This window comes from Corvus brachyrhynchos, unplaced genomic scaffold (assembly GCF_000691975.1).
Source record: "Corvus brachyrhynchos isolate BGI_N302 unplaced genomic scaffold, ASM69197v1 scaffold633, whole genome shotgun sequence".
NCBI classification, from domain to species: domain Eukaryota; kingdom Metazoa; phylum Chordata; class Aves; order Passeriformes; family Corvidae; genus Corvus; species Corvus brachyrhynchos.
In genome coordinates this window covers 1223168-1242517 of record NW_008237435.1, presented here as the reverse complement: position 1 = coordinate 1242517, position 19350 = coordinate 1223168, and the positions used below count along the sequence as shown (strand labels likewise).

General features: G+C 41.7%; 1 protein-coding gene across 7 annotated transcripts in view; it reads right to left on the bottom strand.

The window, feature by feature from the left end:
- The window catches only part of STAU2 (staufen double-stranded RNA binding protein 2), a 170026-nt gene that overhangs the window by 63882 nt on the left and 86794 nt on the right, over positions 1–19350 (bottom strand). The window contains exon 13 of one of the 7 annotated variants that reach the window (XM_017731221.1): positions 11691–15636. The exons of 5 other annotated variants lie outside the window; for them this stretch is intronic. In XM_017731221.1, coding sequence (XP_017586710.1) covers positions 15523–15636 — 114 coding nt within the window. In that variant the 3' untranslated portion in view covers positions 11691–15522. Of the gene's footprint in view, positions 1–11690; positions 15637–19350 lie in introns of those variants that run through there. One more of the 7 variants, XM_017731223.1, reaches the window with a different exon arrangement.

Here is a 19350-nt window from a genome sequence, read left to right as displayed (position 1 = left end):
TCCAAATTCACTTGGCGCTGGCTGAACTGACTGGCAGTGCTGGGACTACAACCCATCATTAAGGCCTCTGGCTTAGCCACAACTGGTCATTTTCTCTTTCCATATGTTATGGAGGTAAAAAAACAAAAGAGTTATGAAAATAATTACTCTCTATGTCCAGGACCTAATTTCCCAGCTTCACTTTTTATAATTAAGGGACACTCACAGATTAGCTCAGTGCATTTAAGGATTAAACGGCAATGAATTTTCACTCATTAAAATTCAGAACATTTTACTTAGATAACATATAAGCAGAGATTTGATGGAAAAGAATTAGGATCTGGTTAGAAAACAGTGACCAGCATATAGATGTCTCTAGTAAGAGTTGTGCAAGTTTCTGAGCAAAATGCAAGACTCCAGCCTCAGACTATTATGAGTGATTTACACATAATTCTCCTGCAAGGTTTGTCTACACAGCACAAAACGGTGTCACCACAAGATCCTGGCAATAACTCTAAATGAGCCTGCTCATTTATTGGGAAAAGCACACAGCACTGCCAGCTTTTCTCCTGGGTAACTACATACACCTGAGATAAATCATGTAGAGCCAGCTCAAGAATCCCAAACACAGCACTCCACGGTGCTGTGCGGGCAGGGCACAAAACCTCAGTGCGTAAAACACAAAGGGCATCCCGGACATCAAAATAAAGAAACAAATTCTAGAAGTATATTTTTTCACAATGCCACAGATTTACTCACACATGTATGCTTTCGTGTTCCTTGTTCACACGACATGCAAGTGTATATTCTTTTACAGATTGCTTCAGTCAGGAAACAGCAGCATAGTATGAGTATGTATGGATGGGTACCATTCACTGGAGTGTGTATATAGAAATGTATGCGAAGGTCTGAAACCACTTGACAACTTATGTTGAAATTTGGCCCTTGTCTTCAATATTTTAAATTACTGAAGAGATGCAAATATTTTGGTGGGCATTTATAGCTACACATAAAGGAAGATATAAGATGAATCTTTACAATGTTAACAACTGAATGTGGAATGGCATAGCCAGAATTCTTAACTTTATATGTTATTTTATACAGGAAAAAGTAAACTACACAGCATAAAACTGTATAGGAAATTACATTTTAGGGTACTTCTGTCATAATGCTGCTTCAAAAGCAGGAAATTTCCCATTTCTGTCATATTTATATAAAGATGTCTCTTCAATCTACCTTGACTATAGTAACCCTCCCTACCTGCAAGTGTTCTGATAGAAACAGTAAAAAATATTTCAGGATTTATCTTGCAATAAGCTGCTTTAAAAAATTGGATCAATATGGATTTCAGATAATGGCCATAGCTAAACTGCAGAAATTATTCTCTAAATACAATGTCAAGAACAGTATAGTCTGCTGGCCTTCAGCATGTGTGTCTGAATTTGAATGTCTGTCCTCTTGCAGGGACAAGGGCTTGTGGTTTACTGAGTCACAGCTGAGGAGGGTGAGAGACCTGTTGTACTACTACTTAATCATTAAGCTTGACTATAATATACCAAACTACTGTTAGAAATGAGCTAACTGCACCAATAAGAGTCTGAGGGGAGCAAAAATAAAGGCTACTCTTTTCATACACTGCTACTTAGATGTTCACAGTTTGAAATGCAACTTCTGTCAGGAAAAACAGTTTCTTGGACATTTAATAATTTAAAAAAAATAATACAAATTACCGAAAGAAAGAAGTAATCTGTGACACTGGAGTTCAAGTTTCCAAACTGAAAACTATTCTGAGTAAAAGCATCAGCAGGAGTCTTAGAATGCTAGACAGAAATAAACTAGGTAATAAAATGCCATTATGTTCAGCAATGCACAAATCTTCTGGATTGACAAGCCTGGACTATTTTGTTAGAACAAAGGATGGTATTCCTTTAAATCTGCCCCTTAAAGGGAGAGCACCCAATTTAGTCCTGAGTTTACAGAACAGCTTCCAAGATTTTACATAGGCTGCTTTGGATTTACAACAGCAAGAAAACCAGAATGGCCTCAGAAATCAGATATTAAAATAGTAATTTTGACTTGAACAAGAGTCTCATGAAACAGTTTACTTCCTTTAGCATCCTGGTGAAAAGCTGTCTTTTCCACATGGGTCTTTTATCTCCCACTTTATGTTGCTCATCTACAGCTAGTCATGCCAACTATTCAAGAAAAAATGAAACAAACCTGTTTGGGCTCCAAGTCTGTTTCATGCTTATTTACTGGTGAAGAAATATTTCTGGCACAAAAATAAATTTAACATACTTGCTCATTTCAACCATTTTCTTAAAGCCAATTTTAGGAGCTTTCACCTTATAGTATTCTAGTACGTGAAAGCATGAATCCTTGTATTATCCATAGAGCTTTCCTAACAAATAATAGATCCATTTTTTCAGACACAGAGCAGTATGAGAGAGATTCCAAATACCACTTTTCATTCTTACTACTTGTTTTACAATTCCTTTTTTTTTTTTTTTTTTTTTTTGTGAGAGTAGAAAAAGAAAACAGTAAAAACAAAAAAAAATTTGGGGAAAAAATCCCATTATACAAACAAAACTTTTACAAAAAGTTGAAAAATAGACACAAAACCCAAGTCCGAGTTGAAAAAAACTATCCCAGATGAAATAATAAGACATACAATAAAAAAAAAATAAAATTAAAAATCAGAAAAAAGGCATTGAATCAAACTGTTTCCTGCAATGCTGGAGTTCCTTGATGTAGTGCGATTACTAAATATAGTATTTTACTAATCTCAGCAGGGCGCTGGCTAACTGCATGCCCGTCAGATGTTTTTAACTGCCACCCCCTGTGGAACAAATCTAAGGAGCACATGAAAAACACCCACATTTTAAAAAGCCCCCTTGCTAGATCATTAAGGAAAGATAAAGGCCTGTACATTTGGATGGGATATATAACACAATCATTGTGCCAAGAAAACATATGTTTGATTAGCGCGCCTCAGGTTCATTAATCGCTGTGTCTGCTTCACAGCAGTGGGTCCAGTTTCCACCATAGCTACTGCACCAAAGGGTAAAGACACTTGGTAGCTTAAAGACTGACAGTTCAGCAGTAAATCTTGAGCTATTCCAACATGCCTCTCTCACACAGTTTGAATAGCAGCTGTACCATAGCCTTAAATCTTCATTAAAATACAGTCCTAGGGTTTAGACTACAAAATAAACCATTACTGCACCATAAATAGGCAACAACAAGCAGACTAAAGGCATTGTCACAGGTTACTGCAGCAGTATTTCACACTCCTGACTACAGTAAGGCAGACACTTGACATCTACAAAAACCAGAAAAGTACAAATAAGACTGAAAAAAAGTATTTTATACAGTTTCCAAAGAGAATATCTAAAATATCTGCTAAATGCAAAGCAAGTCTGAGCCGAAGAAGCTTGTACGAGTTTTTTTCCCTGCTATTTAGATATCCCCTGAATTCAGAGCTCCTGTTTCAGTGATTCATGAGAACTGGAAGGTCCGGCCATACATTATGCTCAGTCAAGCAAGGGAGACCCAGCTCTGTCCTACCTCTGGATGGGATGTTTGGTTTCACAGAAGAGAAAATCAGTTGCCACCATAGCACAGAGGATAATCCGTGCAGTAAGGTGCTTATTGCTCACCTTCCTTCTGTTAAACCTTGACCCAGGTATGTATTTATAAAGACAGTGTCCCTGTGGAGCACATGCAAAGTGAGCAACTACGTTTACAATGGCTGGCATTGAGAGGTGCAAAGAGACCTGTTTGTCTGATAGGAAAGCTGATAGCAGGAGATGGGACTTTCTATTAAAAAAAAAAAAAAATCCCACTTACATTGAAAACTACCTGGCTACTCTGTTCACTTCCTCTATTCTATAAATAAGATATGTAGTTTTTGTCAACATAGAAGAGAGTAGCTTAATTACAGTGATTTTAAACACTGAATACAAACTTCCCCTCAAACGAATAATAAAAATATGCTAAAAATTAATAAATTAATTATTCAGAAATTAACACAATGCAAAGCCCTACAAAATAATGTAAACTATAGCTGACATGGTTTTTGCAGAAAAAACACTTGTCTGCCATACACCTATATAACAGGTAAGTACTGTGTTTCTAGAGAGAGGAGTTTTAATTAATTTTTTAATTAACAGTCAAAGGAAACATGAAAAAACTGGCAACCCTGAGATCTGTTTTCATCACATGGCCTAGAAAGTAGGAGGGAGGTGAGATGGTGTGTTTTGCTAATAACATACCCAGAGGATGAGCATGGTACGCAGAATTAGTGGAGGAGCCTGTGGCTTGGGTATCAACCTGAACAACTGATGACATGAGAGAGGAACTTGGTTAGTTTGGAAAGAGCAAAGTGCTTGGGTTTAAAATAACTTTCTAGCAACAGCATGAATGGAAATATGTTCTCAGGAACACTCTTTTTCAGGATGAAGGTTGTCACTGAAGTGAAGAGTGAAGCAAACATTAATGATTCTCTGTTTACAAACCACGTGTGAAAGCCCCAAACGCTGTGTTAATGAAGGGAGAACAGGATCACTGTGAAACTGTGAAGAGAAAATCAGCTGCCTGAATTGGCTAAGAAATCTGATGCTGGTACAGACACTGATGTTGTGCACTAACTTAGAAATAGGGCAGTATGCATAAAGAACCATCCTTCTTTAATTAAAACAAGAAACAACCATTTCACTTCCGAAAATCACCCGGCTTCGTTGTGCTCTCAGTTTTGAATGTGATTGAAGGAGATGATAGCCAAATAAACCTTCTCTGAAAGCCTCAGCTTCAGTCACAGAGAGGGGAATAAACTGTAACTTGTCTCTTTTCTCCTTCTTCACCTTTTCTTGTTGCTTCTCTTTTTAAGGGTTTTTCTTGAGAGCTGAATTCCCTTACTATAATTAAAACTAAACCCCAGTCTGCTATGAATTCACCACTGCACCTTCACATTTTTGCCAACTGAAACTTCCAGTCTTTCAAAGTTTGGGCTCTATTCCAAGCCAAGGTCCGTAGCTAAGTTATCAAGTCACATTAGGATTTACTGAGAAAGATTTTGGCAGAGAATGCAGCCCGGTGTGTTTAGTGCTGGCTGCAGTATTTTGAGAGATCCTGATAGCTTTTAAACTTTCTCATACATAAATCCCCTAGATTCTAAAACTGGCTATCAAAATATAACTCGCATTTTTTCCACAGACCAAGTTACATGCAGGGATATGTGGGAGGATTTCAAATGATTATTTGCAAGATGCCAAGCAGACAAGTTAAAATGTTACCAAGGTGACATCCACACCACACCTGAGGACCCCCACACCACCAGTAGCCAATTATTCTCTGTTTACTTTGTTTCGTTTCAGAAATTGAAACAAAAAAGAGGCACCTGGATGTTTCTAGAGACAAGAAGAGCAAAACTTTCAGCAGTGCTTGAATAAAGGGCTTGAAAGAGGGAGAGAGGCAACAACGGCCAGAATAGAAGAAAGCTGTTTAGACAGAATTCTGGCCAGAAGCCAGGTAGTTGGAGATCTTGTGCTAGATTTGCATTTGTTTTCCTAATTCTGCATACTCATGAGTCAATTCAGAAACACTCTTCCTGAAGCAAATACTACCTCCTGCAGCATGCTCTGTGAACAAAAATGCTACGTTTCCCTATTGCATACCTTTCATTATGGAAACTCATATGAGAATGATTTTTATAGTTATTTTTTTGCAGAATGCTACCACCATTTTGACTTCCTTTAAGGAAGGATAGGATATATGAACGAGATGGTCTGTAGTCCACAGAATCATTTCTGAAATAAATGGAAACTATAAAATCACTTCTTGGAGATCTACCTTGGGTCACTGCCATCAACTGTGGTACTGCCTACCTTCCCTCAGAAGTTAGGTGATTAAGAAAACCCTAAAAACCAGAATGCAATGAAGTCCAGGTGCTTTGGTTTTTACATGAGGCTCTCTCTGAAGACCAGCTCTTGCTATCATCTTGTTCTGTTTTATCTCTCCCTCTATTTCACATTCCCAACATATTTTCTTTCCTTTGGTTAGTCATGTATAAATCAAGGTTTGGAGACCTAGAAGTCCTTTCCTACATAACACAGCCATTTGATGTCCAGTTAATTTTCAGTAGCAGGACACCTGCAAGTTTCTAAGAGCCAGGTAAGGACTTTCAACTATCGGGTAGCCTGGAGTTGCGCAAATCAGAGATGTCCCTAAAATTGTCAATAAAATCCTGCCTGACTTGCTGGCATTCTTGGAGAAAACTTTTCTCCCTTTAAATACAACGAAAAATAGTAGTTGTCTTGAATAAATGGGGAAGTTTTGTAGGAAATAACCTGATAAAAAGGTGTAAGTTTTCTTCCAAGCACAATGACTGTAAGTTCACATGGATAAAAGGAGCTTTCCTATTTCCTGACTTCTGCCCAGTGGCACACAGCTGTGAAGATGTTACCGAAGCATAAAAAGCTGTACCAGTTTTGACTGGGATGGAGCTACTTTGCTTCATAGCAGCTTGTTTAGTGCTATGTTTTGGCTTTGTGGCCAAAACAGTGTGTGGATAACACACCGATACTTTAGCTATTGCTGAGCAGTGCTCACACAGCATCAAGGGCTTTTCTGCTTCTCACACCACCCCACCAGCAAGAGGGCTGGGAATGGGTAAGAAGCTGGAAAGGGACACAGCCGGGACAGCTGACCCCAACTGAGCAAAGGGATATCCCACACCATATGGCATCACACTCAGTGTATAAAGCTGGGGGAACAAGGAGGGAGGGTGGGTGGTTTTTGGAGTGATGGTGTTTGTCTTCACAAGTCATTGTTAGGTGTGACGCAGCCCGGCTTTCCTGGGGATGGCTGAACACCTGTCTGCCCACGGGAAGTGATGAATGGTTTGTTTTGCTTTACTTGCATGTGTGGCTTTTGCTTTCCTTATTAAACAGTCTATATCTCAACCCACGAGTTTTTGCACTTTTACCCTTCTGGTTGTTCTCCCTCATCCCACTGGAGGGGAGTAAGAGAGCAGCTGCATGGAGCCAAGTTGCCCACCAGGGTAAACCTGTAACAGTCCCTTCTGGCACCCAGTGTGGGGCACAAGGGGTTAGAGGTAACAACTGATTTGATCAGAGTATGCTATAACAAATTTATATCTGTTTAGCTATTAATTGTCAGGCTCCTGTGTTTGCCATGGGGCTTGCTTGCCTGGATGTAGATTAGTAACTAGTGCTCATAAGTGACTGCTTTTTGCTTCTGCTGTTTCCTGTTCTCCTTATCATCCTATTCTGCTCTGCCTGGTAACATACGGATGACAGGAATGGGGTGGCAGATGGCCAGGGCACTGCTGCCATTCCTGAGCTGGACAGGCCAGAACTCAAGTTCACAGGACTGTGGCTGTGGCTAAATTCATGATGGTACAACCAAAACCATACATGGCCATGGAGAAGTCTATACTAGAGCAGGTACTCCCCTGAAGGGAGAGTGGCCTATGGATATTGTCGTCCTGGAGCAGCTACATCCCTAAAGGATGGTGGTCTGTAGACAAGTCCACACTGCCCCACATGGACCGTGGGCCTGTGTGTAATCCCAAGCTGGAGGAGGGACAAGGGGAGGAATTCATTGCAATGTTAAACCCTATGGTCTGGTCCAAAGGGATGAGGGCTGAACACTGTAGTGGAAATACCTTTGAATTGCTGTAACCCAAGATCTGGCATGTTATTGGAATTACTACAGCAGGAACCCTTGGTTGCTAGCCAGGCCAGGAGCAAAGGGAGGAGTTCGCTGCAAATGCTATTGTTATGTTCTATTGTTAAACCCTATAACCTGGCCTGAAGGAACCAGAGGTGGAGACTGCCACAGGAATACCTTTAAACTGTTGTAAGGCAGGATGTGAGTTGCATGCTATGGAAACTAGCACAGCAAGAGCCATCTGAACCAACGGAGGACAAGCCTCACAAGATGTGACAGTCCAGCAGCGACCCAGCCTGAGCTGTCTTTGGTGCCCAGTAACTCCACACATCACACCACCTCTCCTGTCCTGAGTGATAAGCATAACAGATTGAATACACATGGACTAAATGGGATCAATGGAAATTTTGTGGCCTTTTAAAGGCGTAATCCATAAACTAAGGGAATGATATCTGTGTATATATCCCAGGATGGGAAAGAGGAGGTGGCTAATGAGGGACAATCTGTCGGATAACATGGGACCTGAGCACAATGTCAATAGTATGGAATAAAGGGTGGAGATTACACTGGTTTTGTCTGGGATGGAGCTAATTTGCTTCATAAAAGCATGTATGGTGCTAAGTTTTGGATTTGTGACCAAAACACTGGGGATAACATACTGGTATTTTAGCTGTTGCTGACCAGGGTTTGCACAGCATCAAGGCCTTTTCTGCTCCTCACCCCACCCCATCAGTGAGCAGTCTGGGGGTGCACAAGGAGCTGGGAGGGGATAAGGCCAGGACAGCTCACCCCAACTGACCAAAGGGATATCCCACTCCTATGACATCCTGCTCAGTGATAAAAACTGGGGAGAGGATGAGGGGGGACATTCAGCATTATGGCATCTGCGTTCCCAAGTCACCGTCACACATGATGGAGCCCTGCTTTCAGGAGATGGCTGAACATCTGCCTGCCCACAGGAAGTGGTGAATGAATTCCTTGTTTTTTGCTTTGCTTGCACACACAGCTTTTGTCTTCATCTCAACTCCTGAGTTTTATCACTCATGCCCTTCTGATTCTTTCCCTCATCCCACCAGGGGGGAGAGTGAGCAGCTGTGTGGGGCTTAAGCTGCACACCAGAGTTAATCCACAACAAAAGCCTACAGTAATCAGAACATCAAGCAATAGTTTGGTAATTGGTGAAAGTGCAAACTTCCCATTAGAAAAAAACCCCACAGTTTTCAGAAGACACAGAAACTGAGATAATGGAGGCTTTGTCAACCATTTCTAAAGGTGTTTATACTCCCTGTGGGTAAGAGACAAACATTGCTGTTGAGATTATTGTACTGGCCATTGAGCATGGCACAGTACAAGCACACAGGAGATAATACCCTTCTGCCAAAGGCCAGGTTTCAATACTTTTGGTGAAGACAGAGCACAGCATCATTCCACATATTTTACAAAAGCTGATCTGACCAATGAGCAGGAACAATGCTAGTACACCTGACTAAGACTTCAGGCACCAGGACAGGAAACAAAAGTCCAATTCCACTGCTTGTTTTACAGAAGCAAGTATTGATAATATATGGCAGCACAGTCACCCTCAAGCTACTTGAAGGGGGTTAAAGAGTAGTCATCATATTAATCATTATCTTTTAAAATATAAATTAATTAATTCCCACTACCCTTTGGAGTGTCAACACTAAAGCAAATCAGCTGATCAGTTCCCTCTGGGCCTGACTGTACACTGCTATTTTCAAATCATTTCACTAATATTTGCAGCTGGTCAATCCTGCTGGGAAAGACATCTCCAACGACTCTGGGGGTGTGGGGAAGGAAGGAGCTAGATGCACAGTTACATACACAGAATTATAGGGGATCTTGACTCCAAATGTGGGCTAAGAAATATTTTCTTTAACAGTCTTATTTCAAAAGCATTCTCTAACACAATCCTGCAAACATCTTTACTTTTTAATATCCTAATTTTCCCTGATTTTTGGAGATAGTATCTTCAAAGAACCATTTATCTAAAAACATTTTGCTGACGTAGTTTTCAAATCTGTTTTACATTAATGATGCCAAAAAGCCTGATGCTGTAATTTCAAAAGCTTCCTTTAATTATTATTTGGGTTTTCTAATTTGAACAAGTGAGGAGACTTTTCTGTTCTCCAGCATCAGTCCATTTTCCAGGATTCCAGTCCCAAGCTGGCAGTGGCCACAAATTGTGTCCACAGCCAACACATTCAAGGACTGAACAGTATTATCTGGATTTACATTCTTGTTTTTAGCACTTGCTGCACTTTCTCTCATTGACTTTATCTGGAGATTTGCTTAAACATACCTTTTGATTCATTCATCTGCAGGGAGCTTTGAAAATACACTCTCTCTGGCAACTAACACTATAACTACAACTATGTTCATTGTAATAGATTCAGTGCATAAACCCCTTCCCTCCAAAAAAACAATAAATAGACCAAGTTTGAAAAACAGTATGTAGGATGGCCCAACTTACAAGTGAACTGGAGGTTAGGTACCTAATCTGCACAGGTGTTTATAAAAGTCCCAAGCAGCTTCTACCCTTTCAAATGATTTTACAGCTTTAAATGACTTCCTATCAACATCCATAGGGCCTGTGTCAATTTTGAAAATGGTATTTAGGTGCTTTTTAAAATCTGACCTGCTCAGATTAATCATCAATCATGCAGAGATCAGACCAAAGCTTTTTCCTTGAAATCCAACTGAGGGTTGAATTTCCCTGAAATTCTCCTCACACGCATACCTCAGTAGTGAGATCCAAGCACTCCTACACTGATTTCCAAATCCAACCTCCACAAAGTGTTTTGTTTTGTTTAAGGCCACTGTTAGGGAAAGGTTTGAGTTCAGTGTCAACCCTCATACAAGTGTAGAAATTTAATTTCAGTCTAGTCCTGCCAACAATTCAAACCCATGCACTGGAATGTATGAGCCACAAGTAAACCTGACTCTAGAGCATCCAGCAGGACCTCTCCTGTGTGTGCAATCATTCAGAAACGCGTGCCACAGGGGAAAGGAGAAACATTTAGGAATGCCACACAATAAAACATTTAAGTATATCCATGTATAAAATGGAACAGTTAACCAGTAAATGTGGAGGGGAAAAGAAAATCATGTAACCATTGCAATCGAAGGAGAACATCACATAGAAACTATATCCTGTGAGAGGTTTTGTTATGGAGCCACCACGGAGGAAAAGTTAAGACCTCCAAGCCCTGCCAATGTAGCAAGCCAAATATGCCTACAGCCACGCATTGAGACTGACTGTGGGCACTCAGTCATGGCTTTTTACATTTTTTTATGATCTTTGCTTCATGGAAATTCACAGTGGAATTTCCTACTGGACTACCTGTAACTTGTGTTTTGCTTCAGTAAAAACTGAAGGCTCAAGTTACACATGTATAAACAGCTTCTCTAAATGTTTCCATTTAAATAAATTCTCTGAATATTTTACTGAACTTAAATGGTCAGCAGAAAAAGCTGTAACTTTCCTAGTCTGGTTACAAAACAATGGCCAAAATACCACGTAGTCACTTAAAAATAACAGTTTTACCAAAGCTGAATTTTCCTTTAAACCATTTCCAGGCAAAGTCTGCAAAACAATTAATGGGGTAGATATTCATAAATACGAAGCAAGCGCTCAAATGCTTTATTCAGAGTTTGTAAAGGCTTGCTTGAAGAATTCATGTTTAATTATCACTGGTAATTTGAAGCCCGAGCTTTGAAAGTATCCAAGCTAAACACCTGCTCTTCAGTGACACTGAGCTGCTGCTTATCAATTACAAATATCTTTTGAATAATAAACCATAAAGAATAAAAATGCAATTTTTTACTACTTAACTATACATTGGTCCCAATAACTTGATATTAAGGGCTTACAATAGGATATGGCTGAGATCATACACAAACCCCTTAGAAGAATTTATGTTAAATAAATGCGTTCTAAAGACGTGTCCCCTGCAGCTAAAGCAGTTCAAGAAAACCATTCAAATAAGCAAATAACATTGTTTACATTTACAAATGAAACATCATATGAGTATTTATTGATTTTTTTAAAAAATTCAAAAAATACATTGTAACAGAACAGAATGTATACGTTCTTCAATGAAAGACAAAACTATGGTTATCATCTGGACCAGAATACAAATACATGCTAACAATTTAAAAATCATTTTGGGTCATTCAGGAAACATGAAACAAGCTAGCTGTTTGGAAGTGCAGTAGTCTTCTCCTTTAGTAAATATGCCTGAGAAAGTTAACCTGTAAAGAAATCAGCTTTTAAACTCTTAAACACAAAGAGCTTTCTAGGCTGAAATGGTGAAGAGACCTGTGATATGCACCTGACAGGCCACTGAGCCATTTCCCACAGAGATTCTGTTCACTGCCCCACCTCAGCTCAGCCACCCAGCAGTGGCAGAGTTTCACATCAATACCAGGCTTATTTAAGTGAAGTGTTAAAAAGCATGCTAAGATGATGTAAAACCATTAGTTACATACACAGCGGATAGATGTTAATCAAGATTCTGTACCAAATTCCTTGCTTTGTATTAGGGCCAAGTAAAAAGTAGTAGTCTAGTTCGTGGATGAAAAGGATTATATTTTTTGGCTCAAAGTAAGACCCTTTAAAAACAGTTTCTACAAAAGCATCTAGAATCAAAGCATGAAAAAAACCAGGACAAACACAACTAATCATTTTACAGTAACCACATACTATAGGCAAGTAGGAACCAAAACAGTAACATAAATTGTGCATTGGTTCTATGAAAATAAAGCATTACTAGGAGACACAAGCAATCTGACAAGATGTGAAAGTGAGCAGTGGAAACTTCATGGATTGAATTTCTTTCCATCAGAATTAATCTCTTTCTACTGCAGGCAGGTAACAAATGGAACTCAGGAAAACTGAATTCCTATTAGCAGCTTAACTCTACTACAGTGAGGCTGAGGCTGTTACTGTTTCTTTCATAAAGAGACATTCAAACAAATGAAGCAAAAATGACATTTCAAAAATGAAGACCAAAAGAAAGCTGAATGTATATTTTAGACAAAAACAGTGTTAGGTCAATTCCACAACTGGTGATATCTGATGTAAGCAAAGGTAATTTAACTATGCTGCTTATACCAACAGAACATCTCACACTATTTCTTGAATTCTAGCAGCCTCTTTTAAGTCACTTATAACAACTGCGTATTTTATAAATTACATGGGCTGTGATGAAAAAACTCATTATCAGGCATGAAAAAGAAACCTCCCATTTTTAGAATTTAGTTACATGATCAAATTCATATGCTAAAGCATACGAAAACAACTCTTCAAATGAAGCAAATTCACAATTCTAAAAAGGGAAAAAACTCCAGACAATACAAAAACTCAAAAGGAAATCTATGACAGGAAATATTTCTACATATACCTCTGATGGTTGAACCTCTGATGGTTCAACACTGTAAAATGAGCCACTATCCATATACACATGTAATTTTGCATGTAATGGGATAGGGAAGAGGCTTCCTTTTCCTAACTTCCACCACAGAAATGACTGGATGTACTACAGAGGCTGTCACTGTACCATGAAATGTAGGGTATTTGGCATTGCTGGATACAGGTTATCAGTGTTCAAGGACTCATGTGCTGACCCAGTGTGGTTCATCTTACATTCTCTAGTATTGACTGTGATGGCAAAAACATTCTGCATTGCTCTGACACCAGCTTGGCTTCTAGGCTGCACCTTCTGAACAGAACACCATTCTCAGGTGTCCTGGTTCCAGCCAGGAAAGGGTTAACTTTTGCAGTAGCCAGGAGGAGGCATGGCTAGGACCAGGAGGTTATTTTATAACACCTCACATCACTGCCAGGGGCAGGGGGAAGGGAGTCTCTTCTGGGGAGAAAAGGGTCCCTCCTGGTCAAGTTGTGTGGTGGGGAGAGTGGTTGGATATTGTCTATTGGTGGGGGGTTTCTGTGTGAATCCTTTGTTTCTTGAAGTCTCTGTCATTAGTATTGTTCATTTTCTCATCTCACTGCTGTTTCCAATAAGTTGTTCTCATCTCAACTTGTGATCTTTGCCTTTTGTGCCTCCAATTTTCCTCTCCATCCCATTTCAGGATGGGAGGAGGGGGAGGGAGGAGCAAGTGAGTGGCATGTGGTTTGGAGAGTTTCAGTGGGAGCACTAAATTGGGGAGTACCATTCCTAAATCACGACAGCCTTATTTGGCACCCAGTGTGTGGCACAAAGGGTTGAGATAACAACAGATGTGTCCAGAGCAGCTTGGAAATAAATTCAATCTAAGCATTTGTTGCATTAACTCCAGAGCTGCTGGTCACAATCTGTTCACGTGTTTGTGGTACCTAACCCTGTATTCCCATATCCCCCTGTATTCCCATATGTGGTCCTTGTGATGTTCTTTTTCACAGCAGGGAGAGGGATTGCGATTGCTTTGTTGCTGTACTGTGGGATATCAGTTTATGACTGATCGAGGGCAATGAGGGTGATTTTGGATGTGTATTCAGTACTGCTCACCTACCTTTACTTTGGGCACTATCTTTGGAAGTCTATTAATAATTATACTGAGTCTGTGGGGGGAACAGGGGAGGATGATTTTCCCCAGCCTCTCACCTCCTTCTCTTCCTTCAGCTGTTTCAACAGCTTTTGAGAATTTTTAATTTCCCTTGGATGTTAAGGAAAGCATGTTCTTGTTGCTAAGTCTCACTGGTCTCCTCAGTCCACACCATGTTTAGAGTCAAGAAAGAGGTTTGTAGGAAGTTCATTCAGAGATCTGCCCCAAGGGTGGATAGTCATGAGTGGCATGAAACGTGGCAAAAACAGACCAGGTTTTTTTAAAATTCTCTGCTCCGATGGTTTGAAATTTCATCCCTGAACAACTAAACGACCCTGTTAAAGTGACAGAATAATTGCAAGGAGCATGCTGTGACAACTCCAGAGAGGGGCAACTCACTGCAGTGTGCTGGGCCCTGGCTACTCTTTACTGGACGCAGTTCAATACTTGACAGCACCCTCAGGGGAAAGAGGAGGAAAACAGACCTACAACCACTGTGGCCTGATTTGCAGTTGAACTAGAGGAACAACTTGTGCCAGTAGTAGTTGTCCCTATACAGAGAAAAGAAATCCAAGACCAAATCAGCTCACTTAGTGAGGGATAAAGAGGAAGTAGAGCCCTCACAACAGGAGGAAGAGGGAGGGCCAGAGATAATCACCCAGTCCTTATTCCCAGGTGTATTGGGTTTGCATGGCCTGGTTTTTGGTAGGGTGGCTTCTGTGAGAAGCTGCCAGAAGCTTCCTCCATGTCCAGCAGAGCCAATCCCTGACAGCTCCAAAGATGGATGTGATGCTGGACCAATTAGAAATGGTGGTAATGCCTCTGAGATAACATATTTAAGAAGAAAGATAAACAAAAAGTTGTGGAGTAGTTGAAATTGTGGCTGAAGAAGGGCGGAGTAAGAACATGTACAAAGAACAGCTCTGCAGACACCAAGGTCAGTGCAGAAGGAGGGGGAGGAGGTGCTCCAGTCACCAGAGCTGACATTCCTCTGCAGCCCGTGGTGCAGACCATGGTGAGGCAGCTGTGTCCCTGCAGCCCATGGAGATCCACAGGGATGCAGAGATCCACCTGCAACCTGTGGAGGAGCCCCACACCGGAGCAGGTGGGTGCCTGTGAGGAGGCTGTGATGCTGTGGGAGACCCATGGAAAGATGGGCCCTGCTCCTATACTGGAAGAGCCTGTCCTTAAAGGACTGCACTCAGTGGAAGAGTGACCCATGCTGCAGCAGTTTTGGGAGGACTGTTGCCCATGGGATGGACTGATGCTGGAGAAGTTCCTGGAGAACTATCTCCTGTGGGAGTGACCCCACAGTGCAGCAGGGGAACAATTCCTCTCCCTGGAGCAGGAGAAACCACAGGTGATGAACAGACCGTAAATCCCATTCCATGCCTCCCTGTGCTGTTGATGGGAAGGAGAAAGGAAGGTGTTTTTAAGGACCTTATTTTATTTCTCATTATCCTGCTCTGTTTTTTTTAGTAATAAATTCAGTGCATATCTTTAAGTTGGTATGCGTTGGGGATTACCTGTTTTGCCTGTAACGGTATTTGATGAGCGATATCTCCTGGTCCTTACCTCAACCCATGAACCCTTCTTCATATTTTCTCTCCCCCGTCCAGCTGCAGAGGAGAGTGAGAGAGCGGCTTTGGTGGGTGCCTGGCACCACTACACCAGGTTGATGCCATGAAGATTTTTGCCTTTTCTTTTATACCCGTTATACCTTTTTACAGCTTCTGTATTCCTAGTGCTTTTTGCCTACATTCTTGGACTTGTTTGTCAAGCTAAGAGACTAAACATTTTAGAAGCTTCGTAGCCAGGGATCAGTGTGTCCCAGACCCCAAGGTCCTCTCCAGAACACATTCTGTAAACCAAGATAGAACCATCCAGGGGAAGGTTCCTTGGGGAGGGGGGGCTCACTTGAACCTCTCATTGGGGAATCTTTGATAGATATGCTAATTAGTAAAGCCTATAATGTTATACCCAGTGTTGGGGGGGATGAACCCAACACACGAGGGGAGAGACACAGAGACACAGGGAAAGACTCGGTGGGGTACATCTTGATGCATATGACCTGGACGTGTACACCTAAGGATCCTTAAAAATAAATACCAAGGTAAAATCCCTTTTCCCCTTCTAACCGTGTATGCCTCTTGATTTTAAGACCAGGAAAAGGCATCAAGGTGAGCTGCGAGATGTACAAGAATATGTCAGCCACCAGCCAGGAGAGCCCCATGTGACCTGGCTGCTCCTATGGTGGAACATGGTGTCTCACAATATGAAACTAGATGGTAGTGAAGCCAAGCAACTGGGATCTCTCTTTCAGGATGCGGGTATTGACAAGGGGATTAGGAAGAGGTCAGAAACTCTCAGCCTCTGGAAGTGATTCTTGCCAAGCCGAGGGAAGGGTATTCTCACAAGGATGATCTAATAGTGCATCCAAGCAGGTGGAATGCCATGGAGAAAGGTGTCCAGTACCTGAGAGCATTAGCTGTGCTGGAGGTAATCTGTAGGGATTCAAATAAAGAGTAGTCCTCTGTAGATCTAGATGAGGTCTAGTGTACACAGTCCATGTGGTGGAAGTTTGTGCAGAGCATGCCATCATCATATGTCAGCCCTTTGACATTGATGTCAATGAAAGAAGGAGAACAGTGTTTCAGGTAACTACCTAACTCTGGCATATAAAAATCATGTTTTTTCCTCCCTATCAACCTGCACCTTGACTGTGGAAAGACTGTCCAAGACTGCAGACAGATTTGAAAGACTCAAGCAAACTAGAGAAAAAACGTCCCATGGCCCACCACTACAGACCAGAGCCCTTGCTATTGGGAGCAAGCACCCCCCTGCTCGAGAGAGTGTGGGTACACACCACAAGGTAACCTGTGGTTTCACCTGCATGACCACAGAGAGGACATGAGGAAGTGGAATGGAAAACCCACCTGTGCCCTAGCAGCATGGGTACATGAGTTGAGAGGAAGAATAACCACCGCAGGAAATCCTTCAAGGATAAATGCCACTCCAGTTTCCAGTGGGTAAGTCCTCACTCAGAATAGGAGGGCTGATGTTACTTCCAATTCTCTTGAAGGACCATCAGTTCATACTTAAAAGTGAGCAACAAATACCATGACCAGAACTGGAGGGGTCCTGCCTCCAGCAAGGTGGAGGAAAGGGACAATCAGATCTCTTGGACTGTGTGGATCTGATGCCTTGGCACACCAGACCCACAGGAGTTTAAGGCACAATGTACTCTGATGTCATCAAGATACGTATGGGCAGAATCCATGTCTGTTTCTGAGGTGGCAGGGGGATCCCAACAGCTGACTGTACTGGAAGATGTACTGTACTGACTGGGTATTGTGAGAGATTGGAGGAGATCACTTGCTCAAAACACTTTGGGAGTGTGGGGAAAGGGGTTGGTTGGGCCTTGCCCTTGTGAGGCAATGCCCTGCTCCACACACCCCATCCACTAGAGCCTGTATCCCAGCCCCAAAGTGGCTGCTAATCACTGGCACAGTGGAGGCAACGCTCCTCGTCCCATCTCTGAAGACCCTAACCTAGCTCCTCAGTGGCTGGCAGACCAGAAGTCTCACCGGGAGAAAGGGCCCAGGAAAGCCTAAGGGTACTTAAGCCAGGACACAAGGCAAGTACATGTCTTGACCTTCCCTTGGATTTTATATCAGTTGGAAGACCACTGGAACCCAGTGGTAGCTGTATTAGTTCTTTTCTGTATATTTTCTCTCTTTCTCTTTTTCTCTTTCTTCTCCTTCTTCTAATGCCTTCTTGAAGTTTGAGTAACTTAAACTTGGATAGGTTGGAGTTTGCTAAATTGAATGGGCTTAGAGTTTGCTAAGTTAAGGCCTTGCAAAATGTTTTATGTTGATTGAATGTTGCTTTAAACTTTTGCCAAAGTTCTCTGATTTTCTGAAGTTTGCCAGTAAAGTTTTTGTTGTTTTGAGCTCTTGGGAATATCTTGTTGGTACTTCTCCCTTCCATCTAATTCAGGGTACATAAAAAACCTGTAAGCTCTTTTAAAAGAAGACTCATTGAGTGAGTTTGTGGGGTTTTACAGGAATGAATGGCAAATCCTCCCCCATTGTGACTGGCTCAGAAGCCTTGTGCATCCTTGCCATGGACTACCTCAGGAGTGGGTATTTCAAGGACCAAAAAGGACATGCAGTACCCCTGGAACCAACTGCCCAGTGGTGGATGCACAGTCCCACCATTTGCCATGGACTGATCCAGACTGCACTGGAGAAGAGTGAGGCTTCAGAACTCTTGCAGTATATTGATGACATCATTGTGTGGGGCAACACAGCAGAGGAAGATTTTGAGAAAGGGGAGAAGATAATTCAAATCCTTCTGAAGGCTGGTTTTGCCATAAAGCAAAGTAAGGTCAAGGGACCTACCAGGAAATCCAGGCTTTAGGAGTAAAATGGTAAGATGGACGTCATCAGATTCCAATGGACATGGCCAACAAAATAGCATCTATGTCCCTACCAACCAGCAAGAAGGAAACACAGGCTTTTCCTAGGAGTTGTGGGCTTTTGGAGAATGCATATTCCAGAGCTCAGTCAGATTGTAAACCCTCTCTATCTTGTGATGCAGAAGATGAATTATTTTAAGTGAGGTGAACCACAAGCTTCTGAACAAATTAAAGAGATTGTTCATGCAGTAGCCCTTGGGTCAGTCAGGACAGGACAAGATGTGAAAACTGTGCTCTACATTGCAGCTGGGGAGAATGGTCCTTCCTGGAGTCTCTGCCAAAAAGTACCAGGGGGTACTTGAAGATGACTCCTGGGGTTCTGGAGTTGGGGATAAAAAGGATCCAAGGCCTGCTACACAACAACTGAAAAAGGGATACTGGCATCTTGTGAAAGGGTTCAAACTGCTTCAGAAGTGATTGGCACTGAAGCACAGCTTCTTCTGGCACCCTGACTGCCAGTGCTGGCCTGTATGTGCCAAGAGAAAGTCTCTTCCATACATCATGCCACTAAGGCTACACAGAGTGAGCAGACTGCACTGATCATACAGCAAGCTTGAATAGGAAACCCCAATAGCTCAGGCATCTTGGAAGTCACCATGAACTAGCCCAAAGGTGAAAATTTTGTATTATCATCG